This window comes from Marmota flaviventris, chromosome 9, assembly GCF_047511675.1.
Source record: "Marmota flaviventris isolate mMarFla1 chromosome 9, mMarFla1.hap1, whole genome shotgun sequence".
In the NCBI taxonomy this organism is placed as follows: Eukaryota; Metazoa; Chordata; class Mammalia; order Rodentia; family Sciuridae; genus Marmota; species Marmota flaviventris.
The window spans coordinates 96,653,753-96,675,767 of record NC_092506.1 but is presented as its reverse complement, the minus strand read 5'-3'; the positions used below and the strand labels follow the sequence as shown (position 1 = coordinate 96,675,767).

The following is a 22,015-nucleotide window of genomic DNA, read 5'->3' as shown; positions in this document are numbered from 1 at the left end:
GTGTTTTAGTTTTTAGCAGTTTCTTTCCCGAAAGGATGATAAAGAAATTAATTTTTTTTAATGGGTTAGGGATCCCAATGATTTTGCCTTGGCATCTTTCTAAGACTTTAACTTAGAAAGAATTTATATGGAATTTACTTATGAATAAAGTGATGATTTAAGCCTAAACTGACTGATGTAGTTCAGTATTAATTAGTTACTACCTATATCTCCAGTAGGCTGTGTACTCAGCACCAAATCTCGATGCCTGACTTTTTCTAGTCAAGTATTAAAATGTATTACCAGGGCTCCTTCTGCAGAAGTGTCTATGAGTGAGACCATAAAAGTCTCTGCCTCTTGCTGGTTTTGTCTGATTACAGAGGCATGGCACTTGTAGAATTTAAAAACTTATTTTGTGTTCTTACAATGCTTAGGAGCTACAGAGTGGGTGTTCAGACAAAAAAGCCTACTTACTGAAGTGTTTATGCAAAGGATCATTTTTAGAGAGTTATGTGGAATGGAATTGGGTCTGACGTCAGTATTCCGTGTGTTTTCTCTCCCTTGGAGGAATAGCCCATATGTAGAGACAGATGTGAGACTTAAGTCTTTTTTACATATAAATAAAGCTGGAGAGAATGAGAACTTCACTGTAAAGTAGAAGTTAGGAAAGAAAACAGCTTATGTAAATGAGAGATGACCAAGTTTCTCTCTCTCTCTCTCTCTCTCTCTCTCTTTTGTACTGGTGATTGAACCCAGGATGTTTTACCAAATTATCAAGGCTGGCCTCAAACTTGGGATCCTCCTCCCTTTCTCCTGAGTTGCTGGGATTACAGGTGTGTACCACCATGCCCAGCTTCGAGTTTCTTCTAAATGCACTTTTTTAAACCTTAAGTCATGTATAATCTATAAACTAAATGTACAGTATAATTTGATAACAATAGAGCAGGTACTTGTGGGACTATCACCAAGGTCAAATAATAGAACATTCTAACCTTCTAAAAGTTCCCCCTGTTAGTTCCTTTTGATCCCTTCCCACAACCACACTTTCAGTGGCAGTCTGCTGACTTTTATGGTGATAATTTCCTGAATTTATCTTTTGATTCACTGCTTCATTATACATCCCTAAATGATTCAGTTAGTTTTGCCTGAATCATCCTATATTTATTCTTTTATGTTTTGATCTATCACTTAATATTTGTTTTAATAATCATACTTGTTATTATATATATCTGTTCTTAGTAAAATATTTTATTGTACTAAAATTTATTTATTATTTTACTATTGATGAATGTTTGGTTGTTTTCAGTCTGAGTCAACTACAAATAATATCACTTTGAACATCAGTGAACTCATTTTTTGGTGTAAGCATTTCTGTTGGCTATACTTGAGCTTGAACCATATGAAAACCATTTTTGTGGATCAAACATATTGATCATATGGTATTACTGATCATTAGATCACATCATATGATACAATGTCTAGATTTAGGTATTAAATAATTTCCTATGATTGTTGGATTTTAGGATATAAACATTCAATTTTAGTAGATTCTACCAAATAGTTTTCTAAAGACTTTGTATCAACTTAATCTCTTATCAGCAATGTATATATAATTGTTGCTCCACATTCTGGCCAATATTTGGTATTATAATTTTTCATTGTGGTTTTACTTTGCATTTTCTGGGTACTAATGAGATCAAGCACTTTTTCATTTGTTTTGGCTTTGAGGTACCTATTCAAATAATTTGCCATTTATTTATTTATTTATTGTAGATGGATACAATACTTTTATGTTATTTATTTATTTTTATGTGATGCTGAGGATTGAACCTAGTACCTTATGTGTGCTAGACAGGCACTCTACCACCGAGCTATAGCCCCAGCCCTTATTTGACCATTTTTAAAGATTTGACTATATCTGATTGTTTAGCAAGAGTTCTTATATATTTTAGAAATAAATACTTGATGGTTAAATGTTGCATATATCTGCTCCTGTCCTATGCTCATCTTTTCTTTCTCTTAATGGTACCTTTTGATGAACAAATATTCCCGATTTTAATATTATTTCCAAGAAGTTTGATTTTGTTTTTTCTCTTTTAAGTCTACAGTCCATCTAAAGTTGACTTTTGTGTGTGAAGTGAGGTTGAAGTTAGGTTCCATTTTTCCCCTAATGAATATTCAGTTATGCCAGCACCAGTTCACAAAAGGACTGCCCTCTCCCCACTGCTTTCTGGCATTTGTCTGCCATAAATTGGGGTCTCTATATGCCTGCATGCTAAGCTGTCTATTCTGTTTCATTGGTCTAGTCCTGAATCATTAACTTCCTGTCATAATTACTATAGCTGTATGGTAAGAAAGCCTCTCATCTTATTTTTCCCCCAGTTTTTCCAACAAGTTTAATCCTATATAATTCCAAGACATTTTCTTTTTTTAAACAAATCTACACAGGAAACATGATTTTTAAATATAAACAATAACTTAAATGCCCTATCTTGACTACATGGAAAGCGTGTGGCATCTTTGCTGAGTCTGAAAGGAGGGCTGCCCAGATGACTCGTGAGAGGAGGTTAAGAGGAATCTCTTCCTAGGACCTTGGTATTGTGAGGGCCTTCCTGTGCCTATTCCCTGGGACACAAGGCAAACCTCCTTCCTTGCAGTTGAGTGCAGTCCAGGAGCGATCAAGTCCATCATCTTTTTTCCTGAGTGCAGATGTTCTTGTTGAAACTGCCAAGCTGAGAGGACTGCTTCATAGCCCTCCCTCTTGTAGTCAGAGACGGTGTAGTCTGTGAGCTGCACCCACCGACTGATGGCAAGGGCTGCTGCTCTCCTGCCACTTTATGACTGCACACATACCATGTGCCCTGCAGCATGCCATCTCTCTGCACATAGTAGTTATGAAATGAGTGGACTTGGGCCCCCAGCAGTGCACCCAAACCCATTCACTGAACTGACCCTGTAGGCAGGGGCCTGCCTCAGCCTCTGCTGTCACCCAAAGCTGTGTTATTCTGCTTATAGTGCAGGGAGGAGTACAGCCAGGGATCACTTTTTTTTTTTTTTTTTTTTTTGGTAGTGGGGATTAAACCCAGAGGCACTTTACCACCGAGCTACATCCCAGCCCTTTTTATTTTTATTTTTTTGAGACAGGGTCTTACTAAGTTGCTAAATGCTGGCTTTGAACTTGCAATCCTCTTGTCTCAGCCTCCTGAGCCAGAGATCACTTTTCATGACAAGATGCTGCAACTGGCCATGGTCAAGTTTTGGGTGTTGAGGCCAAAGTGCCTGCTGGCCTAGGGGAATCTCCCAAGGGTCCCTGGCTTTCAAGCCTCACTCCTTTCAGATCAGAAGCTGAGCCATAGACTGGGGAGAGAAGATTTAGGCTGGCCTCAGCCCTCCTCTGGCCCGCGAGCTGCTCCTATGATGTTATTCTCTTATTCTTTTTTAAGAGTGCCTTGGCTATTCTTATTCTTCTGCATTTCCATGTACGTTTCAGAATTAACATGTAAAGTTTCATGCTGGGTTTCTGTTCTCCCGACTATAAGGCTCAGGGGTCATTCCAGGTAAACTGGGCTAACTGGGCTGTGCAAAATAACCACACAAGAGACACAAATACCTTTTTCTTTGGGGTCACTGTGATGGCTCCTCTGACCTTAAGGGTCCACTGGAAGAGAGAGAGAGAGAGAGCATCGCATTGACCCCCTTTTATTGAGGAGAAGCTATTCAAATGAGGCAAGGAGTCAGGTTTCAGGGGGCTGAGTCTATCTTCATGATGTCCACTGTCAGCAGGATGATTGACACTTGGGTAGGCCACACCCAAGGGCACAGTAAGAGAAGGGGACGCACACAAGGCACTTCCATGGAAGATTCTATCCTAAACAGGGCAAGGGGTTATATTTCAAAGGAACAGGTGAGCATAGCTCCACCCATGGGGCTGTAGCAAGACACACCCATGCAGGAGACACCGACCCTCTAACCCAAGAAGGGTGGGGAAAGCTCTGCCACATTTCTGTGATTGAATGCCTCAGCACCCAGCCAGGGAGTGTGACTCAGTCACATGTGAGGTTGGTCTCCCACAGTTTCACAAGTCTGTGGGAATTTCGGTTGTTTATAATCTACCAATTTATTTCTAATTGACATCTTTATAATAGTTTTTGTCTAGGAATAAGGTATATCCATTAATAAATTCTACTTTATTGCCTCTCAAACATTTTTCGAGGTAATATTTGTTATTTCAATTTTTTTAATTGAAAATAAAATATATATATAACAAAACTTACCATTTTAAGTGTATAATTTGGTGATTTTTATTACATTAATAATATTGTGCAACTATCACTAATTTCTAATTTTAGAATATGTTCATCACCTCTCTTTCCTGAGAAACCCATACCTATTAAACTGTCATTCCCCCAGTCACTAGAGACCTCTGCTTTCTGTCTTAGAGGATTTGTCTGTTCTGGACATTTCATGAAAATGAAATTATTTAATACCGGCCCTTGGTGTCTGATTTCAGTTATAAGTGTAATGTTTTTAAAGTTCATCCATGGTGTAGTATATATCAGAATTGTATTCCTTTTTATGGGAATACTATTGTTTTGTATGGATGTCTCACATTTTAATTATGTGTATATACCACATAAAGTCATTAGCTGATGATCATTTGTCAATGAAATTTCATAATGTTTTTAACAGAGCAGTCTCCCGCCTTTTATTATATTTTCAAATTCTTGTAAATTATACTGTTGTTTATTTAGTTTATTGATGTATACAAGAATATATGATTTTGATTTTTATATCCTGTGAGTGTAAAGTTTAATAAACTGTGTTAGTAATTGCAGAAAGTTGCTGGGTGCAGTGGCATGTGCTGTAGCCCCAGCTTTTCTGGTCACTGAGGCAGGAAGATCACTTGAGCCCAGGAGTTGAGTTCAAGACCAGCTAGGGCAACATAGAGAGACCCTGTCTCAAATCCAAAAATATTCTCTAGATTCTTCTGGACTTTATATATATATCAGTCATATCATAATGAATGAGTTTTGTTTCTTTTTTTTTCTATGTTTTCTCCCAGTTGCTTCTTTCTTTAAAAGAAGACAGGTTAATGCTGCCTAGAACCTCTAGCATGATGTTGAACAGAGCAGTGATAGCAGGTAGCTGTGACTTATTCCTAATCCCAAAGGAAAAGCTTCAACTCTTCACCACTAAATATGAGATTTGCTATAGATCTATTTGTGTCTTAGGTGGTCTCTATTTTAGCTGAAGGCTGGCAAACTGAAAGGGCTTTCTGGTGTCAGTTTTTGTATGTTTTTTGTGGTGCTAGAGATTGAACTCAGGTCCTGGAACATGCTAAGCAAACATTTTAACACTGAGCTATACTACAACATCAGCTCTGGTTTTTTTTTAAGGAAAATTTAGATGAGCTCCTTAGAAAACTTTGCCTATGATTCAATTTTTTCACTCTTGAGATATGGCTTTTGAAGTCATACTGACCTAGTTCCAAATATGGCTCTGCTATATGCTCATATGATTTTGTGAGGAATATCCTTTTAGGCAGAAACTGTCATATTTATTTGTTTCTGCATCCTTAGTTCTAATTTAATGTCTGATACATCACAGGTACTTAAAATGTGTATGTTAACAATATGAAGTTAATTTGTCTGAGTCTTGACTACCTTATTTATAAAATTGGAATAATTCCTTATAGGCTTCATTATGATTATTTAAAAATAATATATGTAACATAGTTGGCATGTAAAAAGCATAGAAATGATTAGTTTCCTTGAGATTTAATTTTCTTTAACTGATTACATTAGTAATCTGTTTTCCATCTTTAGGAAAGAAGTTTCTCCTAGAAACTTTTTTAAAAAACTTTTTAAAAACTTAAAATGTTTAAAAATTCTCCTGTGGTTGCTAAATATTCTGATGGCTTGGAGATGAGAGGGAGAATTTGATTCTAATTTGAAATGAACTTTTTAAGAACAGAAGGAACCTACAGATGGTGTAGTATGATCCATTGAATTAGTCAATTTTGTGAAAAACATAGTACCAACCTGCTTTTAAATGAATATATTAATATTCTACTATGAGTTCTGGTGAATTCATATTGTTTGCAACTAAATGACTCTAGTTCTGCTAAAACATATTTTTCATAATCTTCTTCACCCATGCAGTTCTGATATCTCAGTTGTACTAAACTTTTGCTGCAGGAACAGTTCTGATGTCTTGGTGTCAATTATGTTGACTTTTCAAAGGAGATGATACACATGATATTGCTATACCATCCATGAGGTACAGTGTATCCTTCATGGCTCTGTCAGAAGTGTCAGGCTTCCTCACATATTAGCTTTTGAATTTAGTCATGCCCTTTTGTTGTCTGGAATAGAGGTGATAGATTGGAATGGGGCAACAGTAAGCGGAAAGGAGGTTTTCCAGAAGTAACTTGTAGACTCAAGATGACTTCAAAAGTATCCGTGGGACTAGAGGGATTTAAGAAGCCAAACTATAAAAAGACCACCTAAAGCTTATATACATGTTTCCCCACCAATCAGTAATCTAAATAATACCCTTCCACTCCTATTTAAGTGAAGAAAGCACAGGTTACATTGTCTGAGGGCATGACTGTTTGTTCCTCTAAAACCCTGTGGAAATTCTTAGGATTGTAATTAATGTTCCCTACCCTGCAGGGACCTTTGCAATTACTGATGAAAAGTTGGCCTTTCTCCATTTCAGATTGACATCAGCAAATGTCATTATTTAGTGGATTTGGACACCATGAGAGAAACACTGCGGGAGCCGAAATATTTATCCAATCGGGAAGAATGGATCAGCTTGGCCCATAGACCATTCCTTGATGCTTCTAGGTATGTGGCTTTAATCCTAAGAGAAATACTAAGAACAATAGGGTGAAAAATGGATTATAGGATTAAATAGCTACTTCAATCAGCCAGGACTGGAAGTTATCATTTCTTTTTTTTAAAAAATGTTTTTGTCATTTCCTGAGAAATCTAAGAATGCTCTTTTTCAAGGCACCTGGAAACAAAATATACTGAGGTATCATTCAGATGAAAGGCTTCTAAGTAATGCAGACGGGTCTACTGTGGAAAACTCAAATAAATCAGTGTTCAATACTGATTATTTTTGGTAATCAACATAAGCTACGTAAACTGAGAGTATTCTGACACTATTAGGAAGATTGTGTCCTTGAGAAGCTAGAGGTTCATGTCTATAATTTTCAGTTTCAAATCTCAGTCAGCATTGGGATAGGTCGTATTAGATCTTAAATAGAGACACCTTATTTGGTTTATTTACCAGGGCTTGTCTGACTCTTCAGAAAGGTCTCAGAATGAATGATAGGAGATCAGGAGATTCAGGTGTAGGAGTGAAGGGAATGGTGATTTGGTGGTTTGGAGATGGACAGGAGAAACATACAATAAATATAATAAGACATAAATTATATAGTATATTAGAATATGATAAATGCTAAGGGAAAAGATTAGCAAGTTCAAAGGACTGAGAGTTAACTAGAGCTAAAGGCTACATACACCTTTAGCTACATGGTTAGGGTAGGCTTCACTGAAAAGATGGTGTTTAAACAAAACCTTTGAACAAGGGAGGAAGGAAGGCATGTTGGTACCTGGTGGAAAAGCTGTGAAAAGACTTTGGTGAGGAAGCAACAATAGGAGGTTAGTGAGGCTGGAGCTGAGCAGGAGTGGGGAATGACAGGCTCTGTGGCCAGGGTGTATTTTTCTAGTTATGTATAGCTGTAGCCACACTAGTAAGGCACAGATTAGGTAAACTTAACAGGGTTGATTTTTTTTTTTAAATACAACTTTATTGAAGTATAATATATAAGCCATTTTTAGTGTACAACTAAATAATTATTAGTATTAGTAAATTCATCAAATTGTATAATCATTACCACAATTTACTTTTATTATTTTAAAAACCATTTTACTTACTTTTATCTTTTTGTGGTGCAGGGAATGGGACTTGGGATTTGATTGGCTGGGCAAGTGCTCTACTGCTAAACTACAGCCTCAGTCCTAAAATTCTATTTAACAACATTTTCATCTTCCAGTAAGATCTCTTTTTCCCACTCCAAATACCAGGGATCCACTAATCTATTTACTGTTTACATATATTTGGCTTTTCTGTATTTTTTGTTTTCCATGGTGCTGGGAATGGAACCCAGGGCCTTGCATATGCTAGGCAAGTACTCTACCATTGAGCTACATTCCCAGCCCCTACTCAGCATGTTTTTGAAGTCCATATGTATTATAGCATATATCATAAATTTTCCCTTTTTATTGCTTAATCCTATTATTATTTACTTCTAAATCATGAATATACAAGTTGATGGACATTTAGATTATTTGTATTTTGGGGCTATTATGAATAATACTGCTGTTATGATTAATATGTGCACATTTCTGTATATGGATTTGGATTTTAGACAAGAAATTTTAACAAGCAGGTGTGGTAATGCACACCTGTAGTCCCAGACACTTGGAAAGCTGAGGAAGGAGGATCACAAGTTCAAGGCCAGCCTTGGTAACTTAGTGAGACCCTGTCTCAAAATAATTTTTTTTTTTCCCATTTGGTATAGGGTATTGAACTCAGGCACTCAACAATTGAGCCATATCCCCAGTCCTATTTTGTATTTTTAATTTAGAGACAAGGTCTCACTAAGTTGCTTAGTGCCATGTGTTGCTGAAACTGGCTTTGAACTTGCAATCCTCTTGTCTCAGCCTTCCCAGCTGCACCACTGAGCCCAGCCCAGCTTTCAAAATACAATTTTTAAAAAATAGCTGGGGATATAACTCAGTGGTAAAATGCACCTGGATTCGAGCCCTAGTACTGCCAAAAAAAAAAAAAAAATTAACAAAGTGTGAGAGGGGACAGAGAAGTTGGTTTATGCAGGGAAATGATTTAATGAGTGGTATTGCTTTAACTTGGCAGCAAGGGATATGGCAGAGGGCATTTGGTGGGTGAGAGACAATGAAAGGTGTTGAGATGTGGGATGCTCAAAACAAATTGGGGTAGCAACAGAAGTGAGCTGGAAGAGTGATGCAGCAGTGATGGTGTGAAGGTCTGTACCTCACCCGTGTTCTTGCTGTCTGGCTTTTTTTTTTTTTGCTGTAGGACTTGAGATAGGTAAGAGCCTTTAGTTTTCAGTTGAGACCTGAGTTTGGAAAGATGGCTAGCTCTGAGGGAACAGCAACTCCCAGACAGTTCTCAGTTCTGGTGAACTGAGGAATGCCTTCAGAGGGGTTTTATTTCTCATAAATTGTACTCAGGGCATCATTTTCATGACCTATGCTAAAGTCATTGGCTTGCAACTTGAAGAGGCATGGTTCACATGGAGGTGAGCAGAGCACAGTGAAGACAGTGTGGGGTTTGAACCTGTGAATTTACTCCTGGCCACTTGCTTCTAGTACCTCTCTCTGATTCCCAAATTTCCTCATCAGTTTAACAGAATTAACAATATTTTATCTACTTTATGGGGTTGTTGTAAGGATTAAATGAGTGAGGAAAAATGAAAGTGCTTTTAAATTCTAAAGTATTATTGAAATGTCAGATCTTTCAATTAATTAGCAAGCTGCCTAGGGTTCCAAAATTATGCTGATTTTCTTTAAATTTCTCTTCCTCAGCTTTTCCTGCTATTTATTCGTCTAACTACAGAAACAGCAGGATCCTACAGTCCCCTGCCACAGCAATTTTTATTGCCAGCACCATGACATCTCATGTTGCTGACTTTGGACCAATTAAGTTAGATGGTACTGTCAGAATCTGTAAGCCTCAGAGCTGTCACACTGAGGTTATGTGTGCAGTGCTTTGGGGTACATGATCCCAAAATGCCTCAAACCTATTCACTAGGACTGTTAACATTTTCTCTGTCTTCTAGAAATGATGGCTTTGTACTTGAGCAATTTACATAACAAGGAGAAATAATGGTACCTTCCAGATGAAATGGTCACTCATGTTTTAGACTTTAGATCAGATGGGGCAATAGACCTGCCTATTCTCTAGCTCTTTCTTTGGAACGGGCAAGGTTTTAGTAAGCTTGTGCATATAGTCACCTGGTTTCTTCAGAAATGTAAGTAGATTGATTTCTCAAATGTTTAAGTCCCTAAAATCTTAATCTGCTTTCTTTATGTTCGTTTCTTTGAGATAATTTATTCTATCTTCCATTGTTCATCTGTCTTTCTATTCATCATCCATCCAGTCAGCAGATGTTTATAGTATACTGGCAGGTTCTATGATGGATCACAGGTAGACGGTAATGATCAGTATACACCAAGTTCCTGTCCTCTTGAACCCTACAATATAATGAAAAGGCTGGCATTAGATAGATAGTTATACAAATCAACATGGAATTATCAAATGTGTTAAGTGCTTAAAGGACATGTATTGGGTGCTGTGGGAAGAGTGAGCAACAGGGAGGTGCCAGAGTCTCTTGTTAAGTTCTTAAGCCAGCTGGTTAAGCAGGTTTGGAAATCAGAAAGTCTTCATTGAGTATCTATTATGTGTGTCTTGCCATAGAGCTAGATTAAACCTAGGGGTGCTAAACCACTGAGCTACAAACCAGCCCCTTTTATTTTTTTATTTGAGACAGGGTATTGCTAAGTTGCTTAGGGCCTTACTAAATTGCTGAGGCTGGCTTTGAACTTGTGATCCTCCTGCTTCAGCCTCCTGAATCCCTGGGATTATAGGCATGTGCCATCACACCTGGCAGAGCTAGATTCATAAAAATATGTAAAAGAGGTAATTACAGACACACTTTGCTCTTGAATAGCACTCAATGTGGGAATACTTACACATATGAAAGCAATTTGAAAATAGTGCTCAAAGCCAGGTTCAATGGCATATACACTTATAATCCCAGCTACTCAGGAGACTGAGGCAGGAGAACTACAAGTTTGAGGGAAGTCTGGGCAACTTAGACCCTGTCTCAAAATTAAAGAAAAAAAGATCTGGGGCTGTAGCTCTGGGTTCAGTCCCCACTACCAAAAAAAAAAAAAAAAAAAAGAGAGAGAGAGAGAGAGAAAGAAAGCAAGCAAAATAGTACTAAGGCCATAGAAATGCCAAATTATGTGCTAGAACTTCAAAGGAAGAAGATGCAAAGGAAGTTAGAGAACACCAAGAGGGCTTCCTGAAGGAGACGGTACTTGAGCTGAGACATAAAGGAAATGTAAGATAAGTGTTGGTGGTAAAGAGGTAAGACTCACTTATTTAATTCAAGGAGAGGAAATCATGAGTGTGGATGTAAAGAAGCCTCTTGGATGAGGGACCTGAGGATGAGTTTAATATACCTCTTTTACTGGTTTGAATTTGCTTTTGTGTAATCTGTAATATATCATTCAAATCAGAACTCTTTTGAAAATAAAAAAAAAAAAAAGCTCTGTCTTGGGCAGATAAATATAGATGATTTCTGCTTTAAAGTGACAAAAGAAAGAGGCTTGTCCTAAAAAGGGGCAAGAGAATGAAGCATAGAGATGTAGTTTCTTTGTGCATAGTCCATGCTTACTATATGGATTTGACCATAATTTATTTACTTGTTTTTTTCATTATTTTTTTTATTGGTTATAATTATACATAATAATGGAATTCATACCTGCACATGATATAATAATATAATTGGGCCCGTATCATTCCCTAGTATTTCCCCCTTTCCTCTTTTTCCTCCTCCCTCCTCCTAGGTTTATTTGATTTTATTTTATTTATTTTTTTTTTTTTAAATATTTATTTATTTATTTTTTAGTTTTGGGCGGACACAACATCTTTGTTTGTATGTGGTGCTGACATCACTTATTGTTGGAGCCTAGATTGGGTCTCAGGTATCTGAAAGGGAAGCAATCAGCATAGGTAGAAAACAGTCCCAGCATACTAAAAAAAAAAAAAAAAAAAAAAAAAAAAATCCTACTCTCAAGTGTGTGTTATTGAAGATTTCTTGCCAGGGAGAAGCAACCTAAAGATTATTAGGGTAGTTTTATGATTGGGGCAGACTTAGGAATTCCAAAAATTAGTGAATATATGAAGAAGCTTATTTTTTTGTTGTTGTTGTTGTTGAAATTATTATAAGATAAGGCGGCGTTTGCTGGTGAACTCATGGAGAGTAAAGTTAAAGGTAAAGTAAAGCTACAGGGTATCTGCCCATTTGGGAGAATGACAGCTCAGCTTCTCCTCCACTTCTTTTCCTAATTGGCTTTTTTGCTTTATCAGAGGCTTAGGAGGGACACAAGACACTATTAGCTTGAAAGAAGATCTAGGAATAAGATCTCAAAAATTAGTTTCTAGTCTCCACTCACACATAGCTGATTCTAGAGCCATATTTTCCTCTCCTTGGGTTTGCTGTGTCTGTGTCTGGCTAATTTTATTAAGAATTATGAGATTCCTAGGATATGGGGTCTAAACTAATTGGTAGTATCACTTTTTATACCAGACATATTTGTCACTCTATGGCCATCTCATATTATATACTTTCTAAAATAAGAGGATTTTTGTCTTTCTTTGAACCATGATATAATTGCTACTTGTATGAAATAGCTTGACAAGTGGGCGGTTATAATGCCTACTCTGAGATTCCCCAGAGACAGTGAAGGGAGAAGATAGCAATAAATTACCAGCTTGGTGGTGGGTTCCTTTCTGAATGTGGTAAGAATGTTGGGCTGTGGGAGCCTGGTGGGAAGTGCCTCTCCAGGATGTTGGAGCTGGCCTCCTGAGCAGCAGGGTGTGTGTGTGTAGCTCTGGAAACAAGTTGAGAGGCCCTGCTAACTGCTTTGCACAGCCACTTCCCACTCACTGTTTCCTCCTTCATTATAGGTCCCTTTTGTCAGGTTTGCTGTGTTTTCACCTGTGGTCTTGGGGTTGTGAGATTTTATACTTCCCTATTTTAGAGCATGTTAACCTTATCTAATTGAATTTTATGCTTGCCTGATTAGAGACTTTAGACAATTTTGGGGGACTTACACAGGGCAGGATTTCAAAGCCCTCCATATTTGTCATTATAGGTGAAGATCAGATGTAAGAAAGGAGAAGTCAGACCCCTCAGCTGATATGGTAGGAGAAGGGTCTCTTCTAGTGAAAGGACCTGCACCCCAGCAAGGTTGAGAGTGTGCTGATAACGTGCTGCTTATGTTCTTTCAGTGCCAAGCACAGAATTCACAGTGGCCACTGAACTTTAACTGCTCTGGAGAATTTTTACTAAGACCATGGCTCTAGTTTTAACCTCCAAGAAGAAGTAGAAGGCTTAAAGATCCCATGGAACCTGTGCCCTTCATTTTTGTCCTATTCCATAGGGTGGTCTGGTTAATGGAAGCCATTGTCGCTGCTAACCCCCCAGCTCTGGCTAAGCAGAATCATTTATTTCTGGAAGATAGTAAGACCACTGGAGTAATAGCAATAAGAGTAAATTATGTATGTATAATATGTCACAAATAAATTCTACTGTCATGTATAACTAAAAAGAACAAATTTAAAAAGTTTAAAAAAGAGTAAATTATGTTCTAGTTATTGCAGTATAACAATTATCTAAACTTATTGGTACAGTACAATAGTTTATTATTGTTTTTTCTTTTGGTTTTGGGATTTGACTGGACTTATCTAGCCAGTTCCCACTCAGGGTCTCTTATGCATTGGCTAACAGATGATGGCCAGGTTTGGAGACATCTTAGAAACTTCCTTACCCATACTTCTGGCAGTTGATGCTGCCTCTTAGATAGATCTCAGCAGGGGTGTTGACCAGAACCCCTCATACATGAGGTTTCTCCATGTGATCTGGGCTTCATTACAGCATGGTATCTAATTTCCAAGGGGAAGCACTCAAGAGCTGTATACTTTTTATGACCTAGCTTTGGAAGTCACGCAACATCACTGCTGACTCATCCTATTGGTTGGAAGCTAGCCACAGGAATAGTTCATGTTCAAGGGGAGAGAAATTGGAAGTCTCCTATTGCCGCAGTCCGGCTGCAGCAAAATAACCAGGGGGTGACGAGCAACTTGTGTACATTGATACAGCAGGAGTGGGAGCCGTTTATTGTAGGACAGGAGGGGTATATATACATTCCACACAGCTTATCTTAATTAACATAAACTAGATACAGCAGTCAACCAATAAGGAATCTCCACACTTAATGGCTCACTGGCGTTACTTCACAAACCACTCCCTCTGGCATTTTGCCAGGCGCCATCCTGACTTGTTTACAGACCCTAACATCCTATTTATGGGAGAAGTGTCAAAGAATTTATGGATATGTTTTAAAATCACCATAGTTTTTTAAATGCTGTTCTCCTTCCAAAATAAATAATTTTTCCTTTAAAGGTGATTTAAAAATAGGCATAAGGTGTACAAGATTGTCTGACAGGCTGTTTCCTTCTGCAACTTCTTACAACTCAGGTGGAAAGGGAGATGACACCCTGTGACATCTATGAATTTGGTTGTAGGCCAAGGGTTTTTTTTAATATTTATTTTTTAGGTGTAGATGGACACAACACAATGCCTTTATTTTTATGTGGTGCTGAGGATCAAACCCTGGTCCCTCCCATGCTAGGCAAGCGCTGTACTGCTGAGCCACAATCCCAGCCCATGTAGACCAAGTTTGACATGCTTCCAATGGTGTTCCAATCCTTTAGGTAGCATTAATTCTCCTGAGAAATAATTTAAGTGAGCTTGTGTTTTCCTCACTGATGCCAAGAACACTGAGAAATAGTAAGAAAGAAGATACCAACATTTCTGTACTTTCGTACTTCTTTATCAGCTTATTATTCTCTTATGCTTACTGTTACATTATCGTTTCTTGGCTTTTTCTCTTTTTTCTTCACCCCCAGATGCTTTCCTGAGACCCTTCATCTGGCAGTTTCCCCATGCTAGATTTGTCTTCAAGACACATTAGTGTTTTGCTCAGTATATTATTCAGTTGCTTAATCATTGAGATCTATTGACATTTTAGAAAGAATAAAAAGAATAAACATTTATTCTCCTGAAGACTTAGTCTGCTTTCTAATTGTTGTGAAATTCATTCTTTAGAAAGAGGCCATCTGCAGGCCACCTGGGTTCCAAGTCCATGCTATAGAGACTCAAGTTTGAAGACAGTGTACATAGTGTACAGATTTTTAGGACTGCTACTGCTTTTAACTAGTAGGCTAAGTGTCTGGAAGCATTAAAATCTTTGTTCTATGTTCCTTGAGAACATAGATAATCAACATCTAATGGTAATTCTTTACAGCATGTTTTAGGGTCTCAGAAAATATTTAAATATGTATTGATTATTTATTGTAGTTTACATTCTTCTTTGGGGGAAGGGGATACCAAGGATTGAACCCAGGGTCACTCAACCACTGAGCCACATCCCCAGCCCTTTTTATGTTTTATTTTGAGACAGGGTCTTGCTAAGTTGCAAAGGGCTTCCCTAAATTGCCGAGGCTGGCTTTGAACTTAAGATCCTTCTGCCTCAGCCTCCAGAGCTACTGGGATTACAGGCATGCACCACTGCACCTGGTAGTTCACATTCTTAAAACTGCATTTATATTAGAATAAAAAGGAAAAAAATGTGAACCAAGGATTTCTTAAGAAGTGTCAGGTGTCCTTATTTAGTAAAATAAAGATCACTGAATTATTTTAAAGTATATCTATTGTTTATTTCTTCTCTGTAGAACTTTGGCCCCTGAGTCATTTACTTAATGTGACTTCCAGAGGTTCTTCTGTTTTTCATATAGAGGTAGCCCAAATGAGGGTCCAAAAAGAAGGGGCAGAGACCCTCTGAATGCTGTTGGGCATCTTCTTGACAGGAATGATGAATGGAGCATATGCCATCTATATCTTTCAGTAGCAATCACTGAGAAAAACACTGGAAAATAGCGTTTCCCCAGTGGTGAGACTGAGGTCAGAAAACGTCCAGTTGTCTAATAGCAATCCTTTTTCCATTTTCTACTTCTGAACACTGGCTCAAGGTGACGGGTCAAGAGGTTATGATGTTATGCCCAGTGTTGATCAGGGCCACAACTCAGCAGAGTGATTCACTCTGGATACCAGTGCTGCAGTGCCATGATCCCAATTTGTGCCTCAGCAACATTCCTACTCATTACACATATGGGTCCTTGGAGGCTACTCCAAATAGTCAAAACTGAGAATATATTCTTTGAATAACAAGAGTTTTTTGTATATGCCTGCTGAAAATAAAGTCACATGGAAAATAAAGTCACACTGGTCAAATTGGTAATGATGACTCAGCAAATTCTATGTAAACCCAAATCTGGAGAAGGTTACCTGACCAAAGGCAGTGATATTTTCTTTGCTAACAGACTCTTCCCATATTTCACTTGCACTCTAATATCCCATGGGCTACCAAGCTCCCCCTCCACTCCACACATACTGCAGGCACCTGCTTTACTTTGCCCACCTAATGGTTATAGTACCAAGTTGTTTGGGAGGAAAATATAAATAATGTCATTGGTTTTGAAATTTCTTTTTCCTTGTGGAAGATGAATATTTCAAGAAAGGAGAGGGGAGTAAGCCAGATGTTCTAAGAGTCAGGGCATATTATGTTGTTCACAGAATAATACTGAGCACTTTCTTTGGCAGTAGATAGGTAAAGTTCTGTGCTCAGGGAACTGGAGTTCTAGTGGAGTAGAACATATAACATGTCACTCCCGTGTCTATTTTCTTTTGAGGAACAGGGTTAGAAGTCCCTCTGCTCTTATTGCCATTAGTGTTATGTCCCTCATCCCATTTTCTGTTAAAGACTATTAAGAACAATCATATTTTTGCTCCTCACCAACTTTTTTGAGCAATTCTTAAATTGCTCAATAAGAGATAATAGGTTGTCTACAGCTAAGTCTTGAAGGAATTCTGAGATTGTCTGAAGAAGTGAAAGTAGCTGTGAAAGGTCTCTCACTTTGCTAAGCACAAGAGAATAAAGAGAGAAAACCAACTTTAAAAAAATAAAAATAAAAAAGCCCCAGCCGGAAAGAGAACTAGCAATAGGCCTGTGTACATGTTTATTGGGGATATTGATGTTTTAATGAATGGATGGATAGGTAGATTTAGATTTTCTAAATGACAAATTGCCCCAGCATTTCCATTTGTGCTTGCTGAACTGGTGACATCAGGGACTGGCAGCCAATCTTCCATTGACGTCAGCAAGTGCAGATTTAAATCTCCACAGCAAAATTCTCCCCAGCTCTGATAAATAGGGCTAGTAATTGAATTAGAAACATTCCAAGCTGTCAGCTAATTATGCTGTTCAGGCAATTGCTTTGTCCAGATCTGTTTCATCCTTGTATCGCTTGAGTGACTTTCTCACTAGGAGGGGAAATATTTCAGTTTCCATAATAGAGGTACATATTTCATGTCTCTGTGATTTATGCTGTGCTCCCTGGGGTCATTTAGCTTTTCCCTTTATTGCAGACATTGTTGTGTGAGTTTTGATAGGCATGAATTTTATTCTAGTTTGTGATTCAATCTAATCTTTGCTTCCGCGCATGTAAATGTGTGCACATCCATAGTATTCTAATACTCAATTGCTTTCTTCTTTCACAAAGGCAAATAACCAATTTGATTACCTTTTTTTGGTACTAGGGATTGAACTCAGGGGTACTCAACCACTGAGCCACATACCCAGCCCTATTTTGTATTTTAGTTAGAGAAAAGATCTCACTGAGTTGCTTAGTGCCTTGTTTTTGCTGAGGCTAGCTTTGAATTTGCCATGCTCCTGCCTCAGCGCCGCTGGGATTACAGGCGTGCACCAGCACAACACAATTTGATCATCTTTTTCCAACAATTATACAATAAATTCAAAATGCTCCAGTCATGCTTAACATATTAAAGCTATTGATGGTAAAGAAATTAATCCAATAGAAAGTTTAGTTTGTTGGGGCTGGGGCTATAGCTCAGTGGTAGAGCGCCTGCCTCACGTGTGAGGCACTGAGTTCGATCCTCAGCACCACATAAAAATAAAGATATTGTGTCCAACTACAACTAAAAATAAAATTTTAAAAAAAGAAAGTTTAGTTTGTTAATTTAAAAAAGAAAGAAGGGCTGGGATTATGGCTCAGTGGTAGCGTACTTGCCTGGCGTGCGTGAGGCACTGGGTTCGAGTCTCAGTACCACATATAAATAAATAAAGGTCAATCAACAAATTAATAAAAAAAAAAAGAAAGAAAGAAGTTGAGATTAGCAGCTGTAATGTTAGAAACTGAACATAAGCCAACTTGTTTTTTGGTTTAAAAACAAACAAAAAATTTAACAGAATTTTCTCATCCCAGCTCAGAGATGAGAATGGTATACCTTGACTGGTTCCTTATTACTTCTAGAAGTCATTTAGTGGCTGTGCATGTTAAGATAGATGATGCTGTCAAGATCACACCCAGAGTTGGCAAGAGAGAAGGAGGTTCATTTTTTGAGTGAGGGTTTCCTAGTGCCATACTAGAAAATAGATTCTTCTTAGCATCTCCTTATATTTAATCCCCATCTTTTATACAGTTTCATGTTCAGACTTAACTAGAAATGCCTCCTTGTTTTACAAGCACATTATTTAGAACTAGGTACTGATTACATAATAGTCTTATTACTGAAGGAACATAGCAGAATTGGGTGTTTCTTGACTTTCTTGATGTATTGAATTGAAACCCATGTTTGTACTCAGTGAGATGGTTTTCCCAGACCACAGATTCTTGGATTTTGAATTCCTTATTGGCAATAAAAACCCTTTCTTGTTCATCATTGCATTTCTGGCACTTATTTAACTCATTCTTGCTGTAGTACTCAGTTACTTGGGGTTGAACTAAGTTGACCTAAATTAATACCTTGTTTGTGTAATATCCCTCCCTTGCTCTCTTCGTTCATCTGTTTGTTCATCCATCCATCCTTCCAACTTTTTTTTTTTAACATTTATTAGTGCCAGACACATATTGGTAAGTAAAGCAAACATGGTCCCTGAAGTCTAGATGTGTGGGTGGAAGGAAAGACAAAAAACAAGTTAACCAACAAATAATTACAGATCGTGAAGAATTCAATGAAAGAATTTGCAAGGCACACTGAGACAGAATAAGTAAAAGTAGTGGAAACCTAGTATTTTATAGGATGGTTAGACATCCTCTCAAAGTAGGTAACTTTTAAGCTGAGACATGAAAAATGAGGTGGACTCAGACATTAGAAAAACAGATGGAAGGGTGTTCTAGTCTGAGGAAACAGCATATTCAAAGGCCCTAGGATGTGAAGGAATGTGGTGGATATTTATTTTAGGGAGGTACCAGGGATTGAACTCAGGAGCACTCAACCACTGAGCCATATCCCTAACCCTGTTTTGTATTTTATTAGTGACAGGGTCTCACTGAGTTGCTTAGCGCCTCTAGTTTACCTGCTGGCATTGAACTCTTGATCCTCCTGCCTCAACCCCCTGAGCCACTGGGATTACAAGCGTGCACCACTGTGCCTGGCTATTTATTTATTTTTGTTGTTGTTTTGTGGTACTGGGGATTGAACCCAGGGTATTCTTCCTAAACTATATCCCCAGCCCTTTTTTATTTTTTATTTTGACATGGAGTCTTTCTTAGGTTGGCCTTGAATTTATAATTCTCCTGCCTTAGCCTCCTGGGGCTCTGGGGTTGCAGGTGTATGCTAGTATGCCCAGCAGGTACTTGTGTTTTTTGAGAATTGAAAGGAGGTTGGTGAGGTAGGAGCATAGAGGGGAAAGAGGAAAATGACAAGGTGGGGTGGGACCAGTAAGCCATAAGGAGCTACATCCCCTATGGCATTGTAGTCCATGAGAAAGAATTTGGAATTTATTTAGTTTGTCTCTAGTTACTGTTGAGTGGACAGAGCATTTAACCTCAGATCCCCATGAATTTGGTTATGATTGGAGAAGTTGCTTTTTTCACTTTGTACCTTGGAATGTTGAGTGGATAAAATTAAATGATGTAGGTTATATGCTTTTTTGCAGCCTTCACAGTTCGATCACAATATTATCATTTTGAATTTGTGTATCAGTGATTTAGTATTTAGAATATGCTAAATTATAGTTACATGTCATCTGTATTCTTTTTCTTCCAAGTAGATTGTTAGCCCTTAGAGAATAGACTTTTAGATCTACCTGGCCAGTATACAAAACCTTACACATAGTAGGCACATAGGTTTTCTTAGGTTTTTTTTTTCTAAAGAATTTGAGGTTAACTTTTTTGAAATTTTTTTCTACTAATTGTACAATAATAAGTATATATATATTTGTACCCAGGGACACTTTATCATGAAGCTCTATCCACAGCTCTTTTTATTTTTTGAGACAGGGTCTCACACAGCTAACAAGGCTGGCCTCGAACTTCAGATCCCTCTGCCTCAGTCTCCCAAGTTGCTGGGATTACAGTGTGCATTACCATGCCTGTTTGTTACCTATTCTTATATATGTTTGAATTTTTCTGTTACAAATGGAAAATCAAGTTGTTTGTGAAACAAGAAAATAAATAAATGAGATGGGGGGCTGGGGTTGTGGCTCAGAGGTAGAGCACTTGTCTAGCATGTGTGAGGCCCTGGGTTCGATTCTCAGCACCATATAGAATAAAAAATAAAAGGTTCACTGACAGATTTTAAAAAAATACTTGAAAAAAATTAAAAGAATAAATGAGATGGTATAAAGTAAAAACTAAAACTACTATATCATAGGGAGTGCATAATTTTTAAAAAATATTTTGTTTTAGTTGTAGTTGGACACAATATCTTTATTTTTTATTTTTATGTGATGCTAAGGATCAAATCCAGTGCCCCACATGTGCTAAGTGAGCGCTCTACTGCTGAGCCATAACCCCAGCCTCGATAATTTTTGTTTTAATTGATATTGCTAGAATTGCCTTTTTAAGTGGCTGTGTGGATTTACATTTTCACTGGTAATGTCTGTTTCCTAATTCTTCACCAGTATTTGATATTGATCAGATTTTTTAACTTTTGCAAGCCTGATTATTGAACATTATATCTAGGTTTGCATTTCTGTGACTACTAGGAAGATGCAGCATCATTTTAGGTATTTATTGGTCATTTGCATTTATCTTCTATTTATATCCCTTATCATTTTCCCCGAGTTTCTTGTCTTCTTATTTATTGCAGGAACGTTTTATATGTTGTAGATATTAATCCTCCATTCTATGTACTGCAAATATTTTCCCTAATCTCTGCTTTTATCTTTTTTCAGTTGAACATTTGTACTAAAAAATAATGCATAGGAGTTTTTCTTCCATTTTAGCCCAGTCAGCATTTTTGATGATGGTATGTCCTATGTGCAGCCCAGGATAGTTTTCCAAAATATCTTTGGAACTCCCTGGCACAGTCTGTCAGCATACCAGGAAAATAGTCATCACCATCTACTGTCTCAGTCCAGTGGACTGTTTTTATACTTTTAAGCTATTTTATATGTAACTTACAAAAGTAAGAATAAAAGGATAACAATTTTTTTTTCATTTGAAAATGTAATAATAACTTAAATATAACAACTTTTTCCATATTCTTGTAATTGTAAACACACATATACCACTGAAATGAACATTGTCCCTGAATGTAACTAACTACTCATTAGCTGTCATATTTTCTTTGTTTTTTGGAAGATTCTTAAAAAGAATAAAATTGTAAATAGAACTCGTCCCCAATAGCAAGGAACTTCTCCAAAAAAGAAAGTATAAAACTGCACATGGGTCCAGTGAACTCTGATGTCATACCAAGGGCTGAGTTGATCAAAAATACATAATGAATATATTGATGAAGCTTTTTTTTTTTTTGTGTGTGTGTGTGTGTGGTGACATCTGGAATGGAAATAACTCCTAGGTTTGCAGGAGTTTGCTCCAGCTTGCATCTTTATGTTCTGATCATCACCTTATCTGTGCATCCTGAACAAAAAGAGTAAACTAACTTCCTTTTGTCTGAGGCAGGTGCTTCCTCTTCCTGTTCATTCTGTTTTCAGCGGCCCTGCATTATCTTGTGTGTCCCTCCTCTAAGCCTCTTTTCTCTATCAAAGCCCTTGAGCTGTTAGTTGCTGAAGTGAAGTGCATCTCCGAGCACAGGGCACTG

General features: G+C 37.7%; 1 protein-coding gene across 5 annotated transcripts in view; it reads left to right on the top strand.

Moving 5' to 3' along the window:
• The window catches only part of Alg9 (ALG9 alpha-1,2-mannosyltransferase), an 84,863-nt gene that overhangs the window by 57,313 nt on the left and 5,535 nt on the right, over positions 1 to 22,015 (top strand). For 4 of the 5 annotated variants that reach the window (XM_027930705.2, XM_071616699.1, XM_071616696.1 and 1 more), the window contains one exon: positions 6,700 to 6,830. In XM_027930705.2, coding sequence (XP_027786506.1) covers positions 6,700 to 6,830 — 131 coding nt within the window. Of the gene's footprint in view, positions 1 to 6,699; positions 6,831 to 9,620; positions 20,961 to 22,015 lie in introns of those variants that run through there. The other variant, XM_071616697.1, reaches the window with a different exon arrangement.